This window comes from Melanotaenia boesemani, chromosome 9 (assembly GCF_017639745.1).
Source record: "Melanotaenia boesemani isolate fMelBoe1 chromosome 9, fMelBoe1.pri, whole genome shotgun sequence".
NCBI classification, from domain to species: domain Eukaryota; kingdom Metazoa; phylum Chordata; class Actinopteri; order Atheriniformes; family Melanotaeniidae; genus Melanotaenia; species Melanotaenia boesemani.
In genome coordinates, this window is record NC_055690.1 from 28,935,609 (window position 1) to 28,955,493 (window position 19,885).

General features: G+C 35.9%; 2 protein-coding genes across 3 annotated transcripts in view; both read right to left on the reverse strand.

The window, feature by feature from the left end:
• st3gal4 (ST3 beta-galactoside alpha-2,3-sialyltransferase 4) overlaps positions 1-6,274 on the reverse strand; it is a 38,709-nt gene extending 32,435 nt beyond the window's left edge. The window contains exon 1 of one of the 2 annotated variants that reach the window (XM_041995502.1): positions 5,961-6,274. The gene's annotated coding sequence lies outside the window, so the exon portion shown is untranslated. The remainder of the gene's footprint in view (positions 1-5,960) is intronic. The other variant, XM_041995503.1, reaches the window with a different exon arrangement.
• A 5,747-nt stretch (positions 6,275-12,021) lies between these two features.
• On the reverse strand, positions 12,022-17,986 carry LOC121646580 (toll-interleukin 1 receptor (TIR) domain containing adaptor protein). Its single transcript, XM_041995644.1, has 3 exons — positions 17,839-17,986; positions 13,710-14,306; positions 12,022-13,560 (listed from the first exon to the last, which is right to left on the reverse strand). The coding sequence occupies exons 1-3, from the start codon at positions 17,843-17,845 to the stop codon at positions 13,376-13,378; spliced, it is 789 nt and encodes a 262-aa protein (XP_041851578.1). The 5' UTR covers positions 17,846-17,986; the 3' UTR covers positions 12,022-13,375.
• Positions 17,987-19,885: the final 1,899 nt, after the last annotated feature.

Genomic DNA, 19,885 nt, shown 5'->3' on the forward strand with positions numbered 1-19,885 from the left:
CCTCATTAAATTACTACCATCAATTCCAGTCTTCTCGTCTCACCATCTGCAACATAAAGTCATCGCAACTACTGGATATATAGCATGTACTGAGACACAAAAGCCAGGAAGCACAATGGCAGACTGATTGTGATTCAGTGTGCAGGGAAAGAGAGTTGGAGGGAAGCCAGCATGGAGATTGGGCTGGGGGTACAATGCTGCGAGGCTTACTGGATGGCTGAAAATCCTCAGGATGTTTGGCACCAACTGATTTATTCCTGACAGAGATGCCCTTCACCAAAGACATATTTAAAGCACTGTTGTTAAGTCTAACCATGGATCAGCGTAGATACGTAGACAGACCGCTTTGAAAGCTTTGTAACACACTGTAGTGATTAAAAATGACTCAGGCAGCTACCACAAAATTGCACAGAGGAAGTAATTCCAGCAAAGTCACTCAATGGGTAATTTCTTGCCAGAGGCATCAGTAGTTAAAGCCCCTTCCTCTAAATTTTACAAGAAATGGCAGGGTTTGAAAAGGTTACTTTTGTAGATACTTAACATTGACAGATTGGTGTCAATTATTAAGCAAATTTTCACACAGTGCCAGTCAACTGCTTGAACACACTGACCCATTAACTGGAGTGGAAAGATGTGCCCAAACTGAAACTGGCTCTATTGATGTAGGTAAACCTACTGAAGTGTTTTAAGATGAGCGCTGTAGCATGTTTTGTTAGATTCTGAATGGAGAGTCTATTCACAGTGGTCAGGGGTGACATATAAGTCACAATGACCTTTGCTCTAAAAACCCCTTTCAAGTAGCAGCTCACAGCTCTTAACCGCAGTCACACAGAACATATATGTATAAAATCCTGTGTGTTCTACTCACAATGGAAAACCACCTCTAAAACAGATAATCCCTGAATTTAATCCCTTCGAAAGCACTAAATCTGGAGAACTGAGTGTGACATTTTGACCACTATTATGAAGAACAACCTAAAAGAAATTGAAGCCTTTAATCAACCTACGGTAAAGCATCTATTTAAAAAAAAAACTTATACCTATCCTACCAATACTATAGAAAAGAGATACGCTGATTCCTTCTACTTTTCTGAGGGATTTATGGCACTTGAAGTGAGAAGGCTATTTTGGTCCTGGACTTATTATTAGTTTTCCATTATCATCCATTTCACCATGCACATCTTAACACAATTGCATATGAATTTACCAATAAACCAAATCACATTGCTTTCTTCTTTATTTATTTTTCCTTAATATGTAAACCCCTATAACAGTTAAACAGACCAAAAGACCAGATGAGCCCAAGTAAATCAAATCATAGTAAGGAGTTTGTATTTATCAATACAATATTGTTCATGATAAAAGACATTTTAAATTAAGAGATAGAAAAAAAAAAAAAAAAAAACTTTCCACCTTTTCCTTGTGAGATAGTGGGTTTAGAGAAATTCACCAGCAAAGATCTCATCACAATCAACCAATTATTTGATGGAACAGTACTAGAATAATTTTCACAGCTTAAACAACAATTCACCTTCTCATCAAATGACCTGTGAAGGTAGATCCAATAAAGATCCTACATCACGAGTCCCAAAGAAAGATATAAGCTTTTCGGGCCTCAATGGCAAACCATTTATGAACTAACTTGTTTTTAAACCCTATATGAAAACTTTTAACAAAGACTGGCATTCATGAAAATATTTGTACCTTTGATATGTCCTCAGGTAAGAAGAAATCTTCCAAACACCTATTGCTAGAATTTGGCAATGAGTAGTTTTTCTAAGATTATAAACACATTAATTTTAATTAATTAGAAAAAAAATCACATGGGTTAGTGGGTTAGTTGTATTGACCTTACAAGGAAGATAAGGTCAAAGAATGCCTAACCTTGAACTTTCACACTTTGGCTCCCTGTAATGAAGGTTAACAAAGCATCCATCTTTCCTCCTGTCTCTTCTCTGAGCACTCTCCAGCCAGTAAAAGTCAGTCCATTGTTGGCTCTTGTCTGTTCTCTTGCTCTATCACATTCTCTCTTTCTTTTCCTGACTTCCAAAAATGTACTCTTACGCATTCTTGCTGATTGAGTCATGATGCGCATCAAAATGGCTTGTGTGTTGACTATCAGAGACTAACTGAGAATTTTCCAGCCCTACTACATAGCTAAAGATGGAACCACCCATCCCTGCAACCATGCACTGGAATAACCATGTATAAAAAATGGATTAATGGATGGACGGATGGATGGATATTTACAATCTAAACAAAATCTGAAACACTATGGAGTTGTACACTGTAGCTCAGACTATGTGTGTGTGTCTGTTAAGTGTGTTTGCACACTTCCAATAACAGACCTCTTTAATAACTTGGTAGGTTTATCCTATACAGTACTTTTAAAGTCAATCTGGTATTTATTAGTTCTACAGAAGAGCAGGTCATCTCAGGTCCCTACTTTGAAAGATGAACATCCTTTCCGGATATTGGGCACAGGCTATTCAGGCACACTGAACCAAGGTTACATGTGTTTGAGCTTCATGTTCATTCTTATCTTCAATCCTCCACACACTGTGCCACATCTGCAAGTCATTTTGTGGAGGATTATTACTATTTTTATGCTAAAAACAAATGTGGCTGCAGAGTGGAGTGCACCCTGCTGAAAACATAAAGTAGAAATACGCAAAAAATATTTTTCTTTTTTTCTTTTTTATAGTTTGGATGGTACACAAACCCTTCAATGTTTAGCTTGGGCTTCAGTAAAATGAGGATTATCTATTATTATAAACAGAAAAGTATTGTAATACCGTATTTTTTTTTAAAGCAACTTTTTAAATAAGATTTCAGATTAAAAAAGAGAGTTGTTACATTTCATCGAGGCTTCACTTGTTTTTTGGGGGGTTTTTTTTGTGAGCTGTCCTTGAACTGGTGTGTAGTTTTTGGGAAAATAGTGTACAAGTGCTATAGTGTTGAGTAGTGAACTAAAACTGTTTATACTGAATGTAAAACAAATAATACCAAGATTAATTTAATCTGCTTAATCTTAGGCTCCCATTATTTAAGCTTAAAGTGGACATGAAAATCATCAGGTATGAATTAACAGAGATATCCATTCAGATGTCTAGAATATATGACCAAATGTTCCCATAATCAACATAAAAGACATGTTTTTCCACAGGTTAAGATTGAATATTATAGAGTCTTGTTCATGGATCGTGTCATGACAGCAGATGTCTACTTTTCCTAGTTACATTCCAGTTTTATTGATTTTCTGCCCCTCACAGGGAAAAATGGCATAATTCATTTAACACTAATATGTTTTAAAGTTATCCGTATAAAAAAATAAATAAAAAAATAAATTGATGAGTCATAACGCCAGATAGGTTTCAATTGTAATACCCAAAGAATGACTATATGTGTGTAAGATGAACATTTTGAGGACAGATGTGATTTCATTATATTTCCAGGCCATGCTAATTTATTCAAGAAGGAATACGTCACTATTCCGGAGGGCATATCATGAGTTTCAGTTGATTTCTCCAAACCCCAATAAATCCAACATCTCCGAAACAAAGTCTCTCTTTTATATTTGCTCCTTTAAATAAGTGAATACAAAGCTCTTTAAACAGTGTAAAAGATTAAAGTTTCTTTCAGAGATGTAACAAACTGATTGTCCAATAGTTTAGAGCAACGTCAGCTATGCCATTTTAAAATGCCCACAGGAATGGAAAAAAAAGTGAAAACCAACACTGCTAGTGTATCAGTACCCACTTCTCTAAAGTTTCCCCAGTGCACACACAATCGCATTTTCCCTACATCATCCTATGACACAAATGTCAATACGCATGCAGCCGCATCTCCCACAAAAATGTTTGACTAACTTTGGTGTATTGCCAAAGATGCTGGTTTTGAGGATAAGTAGACCAAGTCCAGGCTAGAACAAGGATCTCATCATGCAAGAAGTCATTACTGAAGAGTGAAGTTCAGCTGGAAGCCATCAGTCTAAGATGCAGCTCTAATTTGTCTTTTTTTTCCCCCCAATTTTAATCCCTTTATAGGTTAAGAGCCCTTAATTGAACATCAGCTCTGATTGGTCTTATGATGTTGCTAGGTACACATCCTACGTCCCTGACGCATTAAAATCTGAAAAGACTCAGTAAACTCGCTACTGATTCGTCACGGAGACACACCTCATTTTTCCCATGAAAACGATACATGGCCAACAGCCAGAAAGCAAATTGTGTCATTGACACATTAAACTTATTACATGTACATAAAGGTGAATAATAATTTGTTGTTGTTTGTGGTGCCTGTTTGATAAACACTGGCATCAGTTACAGGACGAGTGATATTCAGAACTGGTATGGTATGACTGGTCTGTGTTAATAATAAAACATCTGCTGTAGTGCTATTTGTCACATGACCTTTCAAATTTGGAATTTTATTTCTTTAATTTCATATACATACATTAATATGTCTGTTCACTATAATCATGTCATACCACCATCAAAGGAATTTAACACAACAATTTAAGGGACCCACTCAAATCGTCACCTGTGGGTCCTGCGGACTCACTAGATTGAAAAACTTTCAACATCACTGAGCTGCTGAGAGTAAGTAGTTCTTCACTTTGATAGCAGTGGTAGATAAAATAGCCAGCACTGAGCTGCCTACCTGCTTTACAGCTGTAAGGTATGGAAACTTATTTACTTTTTTATTCTCATGAATAAATATATTTGTAATCATTAACAAAGAATAGACAAGCTTTACTACAACGCCACTGTGGAGTAACAAATCTAAAGTTAAGTCATCTATCACTTTCGTTCTGTTGCGGTATATACATGAGTATACACCCTTCATTTCTTTATATTTTGCTTAATATCAGACAATCTTGTCATTTTTTTTAAATGGTCTTGAGAAATAGTTCTCCAGGCTTTGTTGGTTTAGCCACTTAACTTTAATTTTTAAATCATTCAAGCACAAAAAGGCACCTAATTAATTGATAAACCAGTGTTCAGTCTACACATTACAGACAACTTAGCAAAGAACTTATTTTTAATTGTATTATTAGGCATTTTGTCACAAGCAGCCTGTTGACACATTTTTTTGTTTTGTTTTTTTTTTGTTTGTTTTTTGTTTTGTTGTTGTTTGTTTTGTTTTTCCATTTCTTTAATAATGCTACAGATAATTTAATTAAATTATTAATTTAAAATTAAGAACCTAACCTAAACTGACATGCTGTGCAGTGTGACTTTAACAGAGTTTAAAACAACCAGGCTGAGGGCAAAAGAAGAAGCGGTAGACCAGAAAAACTATTTGTGTCACAACCTGAAAAGGGACTTCCTAAACAAACAAGGCAAAAGACCTGACACAGGACCTTAGAGATGAATCTGATCCTTGAGCTGATCCATCTACTATTTGCCAAAACCAGAAATGGTTTCCATTGAAGGGTGGCAGTAAAACGGTCATTCTTGAGTAAGTAAAACGGGAGGAAAGTGATTCAGTATTGCAAATTCCATTGCAGCATTAAGCTAAAAAAGAAAAAAAAAAGTGTGTGTTGATCTGTAAAAACTCAAAGGCATAACGATTCTTCAATTAAATGGATTATTACAGTCATAATATTCCCCTCTGAAATTTGCTGGTAAATTATATTTATTTCAATTAACGGGACTTCTGGTATAATGAACGTAGATTCAACACCTCGGATCGCAGGAACATATAAGCTGTCTGATATGGAATTAACTCCATTTTAATAATTAAAATCTAAGTAATTACACGGACACGGACGTAAAACAGAATATTCGCAACACCCATATAAAATGGCACATCCAGTGATTCAGAGAGGCCGGATGAAACCGATCATCTTTGTTTTAAAAGCCTCTATTCTCTTCTAAAGCGTCCTAAAGTCCTAACAGACATAACACGGGCTACTCCCTTGCTCGCACGAAAGGGCTTTAAACGGCCCCACTTACCAGCAGCGCTGCCGGACAGATGAGGTCTAATCCATGGAGGGACCCTGCAGTACCGTACAGTGATGTTGCAACCAAGTTCACGTTGCTTTAGTGCACATTTCCTGCGTGGGAAAATCAGAAATATGCCCGTAGCGCGCGCGCACGTGTAGAAGCAGCGATGTGATGAGGGCATCAAAGCTCGTCCCTGGCGAACCACGTCGTGTGGACACAAGCCAACCTCAGGCTGTCAGACAGTCGGACGAACACTGGCGTGAATTTGGCAAGAAGAACATAACAGTTTTACTGGAAGGCTTTCTTTCTTTCTTTTTCTCTCCCTCCCTCCTCGCCCTAACAGCGCGTCCCCTTTCCTCTTAGTGCAGGCACGCATGCGTACGTGTGTACACGCGCTGGGTCATCGGACGGAGACGATTTATCCAAATTCCATGTTTTGCTACAGTGAACACGTCAGAACTTGGTGTGGTTGGTGTAGAGGTCAGCGGGATAACTGACGAAGCTCGTTTCGCAGTTTGTTTTGTCGATTCGTCCCTCAAACCGGCAAAAAAAAGAGATAATATTTTAAAGCGTTTTAATCCCAGAGGGAATAACATCTGGAAAGCTTTTGCTGTTGGCTGTGAACCTGATCTGAGCGCAATAAACTCGTGAAACCAAGAAAAAGTCCATTTATAGAACTGAGATGAATGAAGATGAGGAAAAGTAGCTGATAAACGAACCTATTCAGTTCAGAAAAAGTAAAAATAAATAAATAAAGCATGCAAAAACACAAACAAAAAACAAAACTAAAGTGTCCACTGCTAACCATGCTCACAATTCAGCCGCTTCAATGTCACAGATTTAGTCTGCTTTAAATACTGTGTAGCCTAAATTATGTCATATTGATATTAACTTACAGTTCTGATGTTGGCCAAGTATGTCTATGTACAAGGTTTAAATTGACTATACTGCATCAACTGCAGTGGAATAAAAAATAATTATTACACTAAAGCACAAATATGTACTTCTTTGTTTGTTTCTATGCTTGTTTAAAAAACTTAAATTTCCCAGCCAGCAGGATAATGTTTAAACTCTCACCAGAAAACTTGCTGACCTCAATTCTCATGATTTATCACTGACACTCATCTGTGTGTCACATCTGTTTTTTGACATTGATGGTTCATCCATAATGAACTTTGATCTACACATTCCTGCAAATATAGACCACCTGTAGGTGGAAATTGATCCACAGGTTAATAAACTCTAACATGTCAATGAGCCCCTTCTAATTCCTGGGATTTCTACCTTCCTGCCACGCTTTCAGAAAACATCTGGAGTGTTCTGCTGCTGCCTCTTTGTTAGGAATATAACAGCGAAATTCAAGCACAAGCGCAGTTAACCAGTCGAGCTTGATGTTCAATTTATTAGGATGCATTTATTAGTGAAACAACACATTTACCAGAACTTAGTCCTTTTGCTAATCCTAATCTTTCTTCAAACTTTTTTAGAGCAAAATTATTGTATTTGTTCATGAAACACTGCATTAATCTCCTGACTACAAAACTGTGCAAAAACCTAATGCTAAAGAGTAAATGTCAAACAAATGTTTGCTTGCCCTGGATCAAGGGCAGTTTTGGAGTTCTGTAAACAATCCCAGAAACCAGTCACTCCATTAAAAGATCACTAATTCCACTGCAATGTTTTATTATTACACTGTGGTGTCCTTAATTCATAAAGAGGGTACTCTTCGTTTTAACTGCTCTAAATGATAAAAAATTAACTATTTTTCCTTCATATTTTAAAGAAATAAAGTCCTGTTTGGACTATGAACCTCTCGACTTACTATAAGCTCAGAGATTCTTTATTTTCTCTTTTTCAGGTAAGCATATTTTCAGCAGACTGCATCTTAAATTAACAAAGTTACACTGAATATGTTAAGGTAACAGCATTAAATCTACAATATTTAACCAAAGTAAAAAAACAAGTTCATATCTATAGAAGACTACATCTAGTTTTTAAGTCAGTATGCTTTGTTCAAATCATAATATATTCCTTATATTTACTTTAGAGAAAACATACAAGTAATTCCGGCTAACCTTTTTATGTGCAGCTGCACAACAACGACAACCTTGTTTCATTTTCTCTGTTCTCATTTTGCTCTGTGAGGAGAGCCTCTATTTGAATTAGCTCAACACGCAAGAAGAGGGCGGACATTTTCTGAGAGGAGATCAACTTGAAAATAAGGAGTAAGCAAGTTGATTTAATGCTGCAAATTCTCTGGTTTTCATGTTGTGAAAATAAAAAAAATTTAAAAAAGTATGTCATTTTAACATTAGGAAACAAGTCTTGTCACACTGCAGGCATGAATAACATGAAGCAGCAGTATATAAAGTGCTTGTGCCTGATAACGAAGATAATGACGGAACATGGCCATAAAAAAACTTCTCCTTGGCTTGTTAGAAGATAACTATGTTACGAACTAAGGATTTGTATGACTATAAAGTAGCTTGTAAATTTTGAAGCTACTGGCGGTGCATTTGGTGGTCCAGTGTTAATCTAGATGCCAAGGCCTCATTTTTACATACATTACTTTGGGTATGTTTAAAGACCTTTCCTGTTTATGATCTTTTATTCTTATTCTTCTTTTTTTTGGAACTTCAATTAATTAACTTGCAATTTTTTAAGCAGTATTTGCCATTTTATAAAGATGTTTTGACTCTGCATGGGGCATTTCATTTCAAATTTAGCATTAACTATTATTTAAAAGAGGGAAATATTTCTTAAATATTCTGTAAATAATGACATTGCCTGATATGCCAGGACTTTATAGATCAGAGTAAATGTTCTCCTCACAGAACCCTGTCGATTTTCTGTAAACATTAAAAGTCTCTGCAACTCCTCAATGAGTCAAAATAGTTCTGTTCATACCTGCTGTTATTATGAAAAAACTTCAACTTAAAGATTTAGAAATAACAATTTGATTCGGGGAGGAGAGAGAACATGTATGTTTGTTTGTTTTGTTTATTCATTTATTTATTTATTTTTATTTTTAATGCCAAATTACTTTGATCTGTTTCGTTATGCTTGGCATAAACCAAAAAATGTCCTCCAAGGTCCATGATCTCATGTTTAAATTGCATGTCTAAAAGCTCCAACAGGCAGCATTTGAGAGGGACTGAACTCCCATCCTGTCCAGTTTTATAACTGTTGTTTTTATACAGGAGTTTATCAGATTCTCAGGTCCTCCCAGTGGACTTTATGAGGTATATCTCACGCATGCTGAGGAGGTGTGACCACCTGCACACGTGATCCTCATCACCTTGATCCAGTCTCCTTAGAAACACCTGGATTACCTGTACCTTTTTCTCTGCCTGTCTGACCTGGAATGCCTTGTTTTCCATAAACAAAATAGAACTGTTTATTCAAGTTCTCCCTGCCTGAGGTGTAACAGTAGAGGCACTTTTTTAAAGTTTTGAATTAATGGTACATGCTAGTTCATTTCATACAATTACATCAACATGATGAAAAAATCTTTTATTTATTTTTTAGAATTTAATTCCAAAAAGTAAAATTTTCTTAATTATCTATTATTACCTAATATCTACATATATGATATCTTTTAGGGATTAAACTATTAAAAATTTAATGTTTTCACACTGCTCTTTTTTTATTGTATTATATTTTATTGTATTTCATTATTTTTAGAAATTACTTTAAATCAGTTCTGGTCAGCTTTTGTGACTTATATTTTCGTATTGAGGGAAATTTTGTTTTGAAAGTAACATGCACAGAGCTCTTATAAAAGATTTGTTTCCCATTCAAATGCCTGATAACTACTTCATTATATATTTTCAATAAAAGAACAATGGAGAAAGAAAGAAAATTCAACTCCAGTGGTCGACAGATTGAATAACCTCAAGTAAGTAAATCCCACTTTAAGTAATGAGGAAAATGAAAAGCTTCATTTGATTTTACCTAATATGCGGGAAAATTACAAAACTGAAGCTTGCTGAACTTAAAAATAGATGTCTTGAATTCTTAAGATTTGATTGATCACACAAACATGGACATCACCAGATGAACGCTAAAATCAAATTAACTTTACTCAGAAATTCCATTTCTTGTGCTCAAACAACGTAGTAGATTAAACAAAGATTTTTCTCACTCGAACTACATAATGATGCAAAAAGTTGCAAAGAAAATGTTTAAGTAGTTCAAGGGGATTATTTTTCATCATTGTTAAGTAGACGCATGCTGTCAAACTCAGCTGTCATTTCAGGAATGAACCCTGGTGCTGTTGCACAGGACTTGCACCCATGTTGTTTCTTATTGTTGGGGGTGGTCAGCCTTCACTCCAAACCTGCGAAAATGTTTGGATCTCTCACTCTCCTTCAATAAACCCAGCTGGTTCTTTACTGTAATACAGCCAGCTGAACTTCATCACCTCTAGCTCTTCATCTGGCTTCTTAGAGGTCTAAACTGTTGTCAGAGAAGTTTAAGTGTCATTACCACACATCATCTGCCCTGAGAAAAGGGCTTTCCCTCACTGATACTTTGGTTAGCTATTGTAAGATCAAGAGTTCAAGAGAATTTCATTAACAAATAAGATATTTTGACTTTCTACTCACCCGAAACTCTGGGTGCTTTGTTTGACCTTGCTTGGTAAGAAAACCACTAGCTCAGGAAACATCTATTTTGTCACATAGGTTCGAAGCCTACACAGGAAGAGCTGTTTCTATGGTATGTATGAACGGAAACTGAGGGGGTTTTGGTTTGGTTTTTTTCTTTCTTTTTTTTATGATGATTTTAAACGTGGATAAACTGCTGCTTTAAACATGTATGGGAAACGCAGCTAATCCACATCAACTATTAAAAAATGGAGAAAATAATCTGTGCAGTATTTCTTCATTCAATACAAAGTTATTCATACAGCCCCAAACTCAGGTTTTCAATCAAAATTAACAGCATGTCAGACGGTCATGCAAACATATTATGTTTATCTACTATTAAATATTATTAAGAGGAGAGATAACTTGTTTGGAAACTTATATAAGCACTCAAGCAAATTAAATAAAGCTGACAGGTTGGAAGGTGTAGCCTGAAATAAAAGCTGGAGCAATTCATGCTGCACGTCATTATCACACATATTCTGCAGTTTCGTTTTCTGCAGGCAACTGCATGTCATACACTGTTATAGACTGAGAGCATGCCATGTGGTTTTATCCTACTAGTAACAATTTAATCACATGAAACACACTAAAGCTTAGGACATATATACAGATTATGTGCCAGAAATTGCTGTTTTTATGCAATAAAATCACATAATGCAAGAAAACAAAAAAAAAAACTCTGCAACATTACATTTTTCTGTATTGTTTCATAGCTTTTCATGTATTTTTCTTAACTACACAGGAATAACAGAATATTTACAGTTATATACTGCACATGTACATGTCTAATAAAAATAGAATTGTGAAAATACATAAAATTACATTTAAATAAAAGATATATAATATAACTTCACATACAGAGTATTTTTCAGATTTATCACAATATCAGTTTATCAGTTCCATTTTTTAAGAAAATTGTTCTTTTGCAAAATTCAAGTTTAATACTGTTAGTACGCTTATATAACTGTGGATTTATTTATACTGTAAATTATGTTAAGCATATAGTGTTGGCCTGGAGGTAAAAGAAGTGGTGCTAGAGGACACAGGTTCAAGTCCCTGCACTGGCAACAAAAGTGAACAAGTGTGGACCCTTAAGCAAGGTCCACAGGTCCCATGCCAGGCATCCCATTGCTCCCAGTAAAAACTAAGCCCCGTTTCTAATGAGCGATTCTGTCTGGGCCGGTATGGTACAACTGCTCTTTTGCAGTCTTTCACCATTATTAGATAATTGAATTATTTTTATATGTGCTAATGTGTTTAATGAAATATAAAAAAGCGTAAAAACAAAAGATCACATTTAAGAGTAAAGGGAGAAAGTCTATTTTTATTATGTAATTTCACTGTGATTTTACATTTATTTTATCTTTTGTTTTTTTGTTTTTATTTTCTTTGTTTGTTTTATTCTTGTTTTCTTTTTTTCACAAATCTTTTGCTGGTGTTCCAAAAGCAGGAATATTGCTGTTTTATTGTTCTCTCTCTGTCTTATTTTATTTTTTACAGGTTTGCAAGTTCATATTAAGTAGAAAGTGTGAGGTTCAAGAAGTAAACGGGCTCATAAAACCAGCATTGCAACAAACACAAACCTATTTTGTAAAAATGTAAATTTTATTTCAGCAAATCACTGTCTTATAACCTTTTCATATGAAGAAGAAAGGGTCTCTGGTACAGATGGTGCCCTTTTACATGGAGTAAAAGTTACATTCAAGTTGCTTTCTGTGTAATATTTATGTGAAAATAAGAAAATAATTGTTCAGACTGGTCAATGTGTTTGTGTGTGTGTAAGGGTTTATAATGGCAAAGGCAAAAAGCCTCCTACAACATCTGTGCCAGTTAGAGATTAGTTAAATTCTTTTTGTTACAGTGTTGGCAAAAGAGGCGACTATCAAGAGCTTTTACTGCGGTGTTAAAGTCTGCTGTAGTTTATAGGGGGAGGGGATGTGGGATGATAGTGGCAGGATGATACAGCATCAATAAAAAGTAGGACATGTAGCCCTTCTTGGAAGCTAATGCTGGTATGTAATGGAGAAAAAAAATTAAAGTAAACCCTATTTGCATTTAAAAAATACACTATGGGACAATAGAATTTATGTTTCAGCTGATTGAAAAAAAATTATATTTTTATAGGACCAAATAACAAATCTATCAAGAACGTTTAGTTATACTAAACGTTCTCTGGATGAAAAAAACAAAGGTGATTTTCTTTCATTTTGTTCCAATTATTCAGTCAACAGCGATGACTGCTCATCCATCAGCATTCTGCAGGAGCCAGTTGAGGCTGGTGTTAGCCAAGAGGCAGGGAGTAACCCCAATGGCTCCCACTTGCTGCTGTGAATGGATGCACCGTAGATTGGACACAGAAAAATCAGCCCGCGGGCATCCTGTCAGGAATATTCATACCACCAAATGAATCTATGAGCATGACAGATGGCTGACTTAAGAGGCATTTTATCAATATTAGAACATAAAGATATCCTTTTCTTATTGCTCCTGAAAGCCCAGTAGAAGGAAAACATGTAGGTAGCTTAGTATGGGAGGTTATTTCCCGTTATCTTTATCAAACACAATATTTCTGTAGATATGACGCAGGAAAAAAGTTCACTATATTAACATTCTCAACACACACATCAAGTGCTAATAGTGCAAAGTCTAATAAAAGTATTGTGCTTACAGCTTGAACTTTCTTCAGATCCCTGCAGAATGTGACAGCAGGATCATCAAAGTGAGATTGCACCAATATTTTTACTTGTAGAACCTCTTGCACTTCAATATATTTAATCAATTATGATCACAGCAAATGTCTCTAAAGCTTTCATCCCTTCTCTGCATCACTTCCAGCGGAAAAGAAGTCCCAGTGGGTTCATACTTGGACAGTTCTCCTTTTTTTGAGCTGCCTTCTTCATCTAAGCCCCCGTCTGAGTGGCCCGAAACATCTTTGAATTTTTTAATCAGATCCTCCAGGTCTAGAGAGAGAAAAAAGAAGAAACCATTAGAAGTGGGGTTTTCTCTATAAAACAGTTTGATTCATTGCAGCTGATCTGATTTTATATCCCAAAGCTTGACCAAACTCTATCTGAGTGTACTTCCAAACATAAGGATTTCCATTACTTACATGTAAGCACAGTCTTCCTGACAATACTATAGCCTTGGTCTGGGTTCTTGCTCAGGTCAATGTAGTAGTAGAACTTTAGTTCCTGTGGGTACTGCGAGTGTGCCAGGTTCTGAAGCATGGGGATCAATCTATTAGACATAGGCCCCTCTGCTAGAACCTGGTGCATCATATATTTGCACCAATGATCCTGCACAAAGCTGGGTGTGATAAGCAGAGCCTGTATGTGGCTATCCTGCACAGCCTGGCAAAATTCTGTATGGATAGCAGCTCCTGGACAAGCATCCCTCTGCCATAAAAAGCACCTGAGAATGTGGGGTGCAGCCTCAAGGAACAACACAAGGCGTGTGGCCTCTTCAATGTCTCTGTGGGCAGAACTGTGGCACACAAACACATCATATTTCCGTTTCCATCTCAGGTCAGATCTCAGAGCAGTTTGCAGCTGTTGTGTTTTAGATAGCGCTGTTGCTGAAGAATGTAGTGATAAAGTCGATGAAGATGATACGCTGAGAGATGTCACTGAGGTTTTGGTGATTTCATCGTCTTTTTCACGTTGTGTTGACAAAGCTCCTCTTGATTTAAAGAGCTTTTGAAGCCAACCTGAAATAAAAGGGACACATGGGATATAATTCTGACGTGACCAGACATTTTCAGAAGCAGAAAAACTATTAGGAGTATAACAACACAACAGTCCACACCAATATATGATTTAAGTGACCAACAATCCAATATCAGTGGTATAAATTAAAAATATTCGAACAGTAATCATTTACAAGATGTGATTCAGAAAGAAAATGTGGAATTGATTACATTTTCTTACAAAAATATCTTATTTTAATTTCAAGAGAAAATTGCCAATATCATAAGGTGTGCAGTGCAACTATAATAAAGTCAGACTGGTTGTTATTATAACTAAGTTTTCAAAGCATTTTGTTTGAGACTCTAATATGAGTAATGAGTTCACAGCTGAGTTTTGCTTTACGCACCGCGTCACACACTAGAAACTGAATTTCATCACAATGACTGTGGATCACACAGGATGTGCCAGAACCTCCTTCAGTTAAATGAAGCCAAAGCAGAAATAATAGTTTTTGAGTCCAAGGAAAAAAGATTCAAAGTCAGTAACTCACTTTCAAACAGCTAAGTTAAAAACTAACAGCCAGGCCAGAAATCTGGGAGTTGTCATGGACTCAAACCTGAATTTTAGCAGCTATATTAAGACATTTGTGAAGTCAGCTTATTAGCACTTAAAGAACATTTCAAGGACTAAAGGACTGATGACTCAACAGGATTTAGAAACACTGGTTCTTTAGTAGACTGGACTACTGTAATTCTGTCATCACATGTCTCCCTAAAAAGTCTATCAGACAGCTGCAGTTAGTCCAGAACGCTGACACTTGAGTCCTCACTAAGACCAAGAAAGTAGATCATATAACTCCAGTCCTCAGACCTTTACACTGGCTTTCTGTCTGTCAATGAACTGACTTCAAATCCTGCTGCTAGTTTACAAAGACCTGAATGGTTTAGGACAAAAATACATTCAGGAACTTCTGGTTCATTATGAACCAACCAGAGCCAACAGGTCATCAGGGTCAGGTCTACTTTCTGTTCCCAGAGTCAGAACTAAACATGGAGGGTCAGCGTTCAGCTTTTATGCTCCTCACATGTGGAACAAACTCCCAGAAAACTGCAGGTCTGCTGAAACTCTCAGATGTTTTAAATCAGGGTTGAAAACTTTTCTATTTGCTGCCTTTTATCAAAACAACTATTGGTTTTTCACACTGGAGCTTTATTTCCTGTATTTTATCTATTTTTGGTTTCTTCTTCCTGTTTTTCTTTTATTTCTTTTACTTCTTTTAAAGTTCCACTTGTTATTGCTTCCTGCATCCTGTTGAAATGTTTTTAATATTTGGTGTAAAGCACTTTTAATTGTCTTGTACATGAAATGTGCTATACAAATAAACTTGCCTTGCCTTGACTGTTTTAAATGTGCACTGTGGCTGATTCAGCAAAGAACCCCAAGAAAAAGAACTAGTGCATGGGCATTGTTGGGCCTATTTTAGTGGAGCAGGAGGCAGGAGCTACCTTAAAATGTTTTCAACCCACTTAAAACAAAAACATATATTTATTGATTTAATCGTTTGAGCTGCGTTTACCATTGTTTGGAGCACAGCCCAATGAACTTTCCCACTTGAAGTCCCAGCAGCTAAATCCTGTCCATTTATGACCGCACCACATTTTCATTCTCATCTGTCACTCCAACTGCACTTGAACGCAACACTGAGAGGCTGTGATTGAAATATTATGGAAACACAGAACTGTCGTCCAAAGGCAAAAAATAAAGGGTACTTATCGCATGGCAATGTGATATGTTTTACTGTAAAATGTGACACTTATGTAAGAACATGATACATTTATTGTAAAAACATGAAGTTCGTTTTTGTTTGTTTGTTTGTTTGCTTGTTTTTTTTTTGTTTTTTGTTTTGTTTTTTTTTTTGTTGTTGTTGTTGTTGTTTGAATGAATACATTTTTTAGATTAAAGTAAGTAACTCCAGGTATTTAACAGCAGAAATGCGGTTATAATTGATAAAGTAGGTGCTTTATGTTTTACAGATAAAAGTCTTGCTAGCCTTGTGGAGATAAACTCTTAGCATGATGTTGAGTTCTTTAATTGTTGGGTTGGCTCTGAAAATATAGTGATCAGTCTGTTCTCTAGATCGTATCATTAATGAAAAAGAATAAATAATTATCTTTCCATCACTTCTGTCCCCTGCATACAGACTGAGGCAGGACAGTCTGACCCTCAAAAATGTGGGGTGTTGTTACTGTATTCAAGTAAAGTAAATAGCTGTGATGATGTTAAGCTGCACATTAGAAAGGACACGGAGATCCAGAGAAATTATTGAGAAAGACACTGAATAGATCCAGAGACAGAAGAAACAACTCCTTCCACTAGTGGGTCTGAGATGGGCAACAAAGCCCGAGGACCCAGACATATGACACTGAACAGCTGCCCACAAGACAGTTATGCTGCACAGAACAGAACATTCCATCCATTTCTGTGGCAATAATTAATGTCAAGACAGCACAGATATATTTGGAGTTTATAACAAGTTAATAAAGAGTTTGATCCGTTTCCAAGTTTTCTCTCGAGTTATTCTGTATTTTATATGAAAGTAAAACTAAAGAATAAAATTATATCCTGGTTCAATCAATCTACAGAGCAGCTACTGGTGTAATGGACTTTCTCTAGATCTGCAACGACATCTGTGGCATTGTCTCTCATCAAATCAAGTTTGTATCATGGCACAACTTGTGATATAGACAGAAACTGAATGTTTGTCCACTGAATCTATACAGTACCAGTCAGAAGTTTGGACACACTTTACCATTTAATCCAATGAGTGAATGTGTCCAAACATTCCACTGATAGTGTACTGTATATTGTATCATCGTCAAACTTGGGACAACCTTAGTAACTATACTAATCCCTTCAAGGAAACAACTCTTTAACAGCTGCTCAAACATGTGGAAGGATTAATATGAGACAAATTTGCCAAATTCCAATCAGATTGTAATTTAGGAGAAAGAGGATGTGCTCTATAAATGAACATCCAGAGTAAGGAAGGACATCTTTCAGAGGGGTATTTTCTCATTATTTGTATTTTAGTGAGGATTTTCCCCTCACTGACCAGAATACTGAGTCATCATGGAAAGGCATGCAGGCTGCTCAGATGCATGGCCAGGTCTTGGTTGACCTCCTGAACAAATATAACCCACTTAACCATCTTACCACATCACAGCATATAAATAAGCCACAGACTCATAAAATTCACAGCTTGGTGCCTACGACACGAGGAAGTGTCTCCATTGGAAGAAAAAGTAACTGAACCTTCTCATGGAGGTTTAAATCTAATTTACTGTTTAAGTGAACTCTCATGTATTATATATATTATATTATGTTGATTAATCGTTCACGTTTTTATGCTGAATCATTTACACCAAGTTCATGGAAGGGTAACATTTTTCTCAAAACCTATAACATGCAAAAATTTCAGGTAGTACAGATTTGATACCGATTTTAAAAACTGAAAATAAAGCATGAAAATGGAAATTTAGCACCTTCTCTTACCATGCATGTTGTTAATATCATGATGTCTGTTAAACTTTGCTCCAAAATGATTCCAGTTAATGCTTGCTTAATGTTCCGCTAGATTCGATTTTCTCTGATCTGTACACGGTCCTCACAGAAAGTAGCTCAACAAAAAGAAAGAAGCACAGCGCCACTGACATCATGTAAAAAGAGGAAGTTACTGTTTGCTGAAAGAGACACTCATGCATGTGCAACCCAATTTCCAATGCAAGCGCTGTTAGACTTTATGTCTCACTGAGCAGGCAGTTAACCTTTGTCTTAACAAATATATGAACAAATACAACTTAAAGAATTTTTATATGAAAGGTTATCTGGATAATGTTCATCTAAAAACGACATCTGCAAACAGAATGAGTAATGTTTCTTGTTTAAAGTTATTTTATTAAGAAGTAAGAACAGGAAGGAGAATGGGGACAGTGACGGTAAACCCTTAATGTAAATAGAGGGTAATCTCAAATCCCCTGAGTACAAACTGGTTTTGAATCAGCAGCATTATAAATTGATGACTAGATTCTGAGTCATATGGGTCAGTTATCAGTAAATTCCCATGCTTAAGTGAAACAATAAAAAAGAAACAATATGTTAAACTTAAGGAACTGGATTCTTACACATGTTGGTAAATTTAAAATTTACTAAAACATCATTTGTTTGAGAACCCTAGGACAAGCCTTTAAATGTTTAATAATGTAAATTATTAAGCCTTTTACCCTGGGTAATAAAGGTTTAATAATATAAATTATTAAGCCTTTTACCCTGGGTAATAAAGGTTTAATAATATAAATTATAACAAATGTGCTTACTCTCAGCAGGAACACATTTAATACAAACCAAGGTGAGAAAGAGAAAACTGTGGTTCAGTCCAATGATTTTTCTCTTTTTTAAATTGTTTATATATGGAAAGATGTGTTAATGTTTTAGAGCAGTATAAACTGCCATCAACATGGTGGCATTTTCAGGACAAGCCCTTCTCATTTCTGGGAGACTATGATAGATAACAGCATACAAAGAGCAAAGCTCTTAAAGAGTCCAAACTTGGCAGCCTCCAATGCACAATTGTCACCCACTGAAAACATTTGGACTGTTATTAATGATACAATTTATAAAAATTACTGATATCTAGTGGTAAAGATGGGCATTGAAATGACTTCAGATGCCAAGCACAGTTGTAAATGGATATCAGTGACTAAAATTCTTACAGATGTAATCATGTTTTCATCTGCGAGTGAGTCCAGTGGCCTCAGGTACAGAGATGATTGCACTACTACTAACTATTTTTTAACCACTTAAAACTGAGAATTGTATGAAAAATACATGCAGTATTCTGTTCTGATAGGGTAGCACAGATCGACAGATAAACCTATGAATTCAGCATGTGGTGGCACGTTTTGACAGAACACCGGTACTGCAGTTTTGAAGCACAAGGGGGATTTCACTTCACATAGAGTGGTTTACTCATTCTGAGTCACCATAGTAAAAATGGGGCGCAAATATGGCAGTTGCCATTTTGTGGACCTGGGACCCCCCCCCCCTTTTTTTTTTTTTAGTTAAATGGCAATAACATTTGCACTCTGTTTTGCCATTTACAAAGCGTTCAAGGAATTCAGAAGCTGATGTACCAGGACGTAAGAAAAAGAAAGAAAGACAGTAAAGAAAAGAAAAGAAAAGAAAAGAAAAGAAAAGAAAAGAAGAAAAGAAAAAGAAAAGAATAGAAAAGAAGAAAGAGAAAAAGAAAAAGAAACAGATGTCACACAAAATATTGCAGTAGTTATTGCATTTGTGGCTTCTCAATTAACACATTTATTTTTGCTATGCAATATTTCTGTTATTATAGACCTGACACACAAATTGAAATTCACTCAAAAGATTTATTTAAAGCTACTATTTCTGAGATGAAGATGAAAGTTCGCTCAGGGTGATGCAGTCTGGTACAAAACATATTTTCCCCTGTGATTAATGCTGTTTTACATGATCCCTGTTTAATAAACTTAATAAATCAAAGTATGAAGTATGACTGACTCATCGAACT

Bases quoted from the DNA above. Each gene is read 5' to 3' on its own strand.
- LOC121646580 (XM_041995644.1), bottom strand. The intron at 13,561-13,709 runs GTAAGTAATGGA...TTCTCTCTCTAG, and splicing joins CAGGAAGACTGTGCTTACAT to ACCTGGAGGATCTGATTAAA.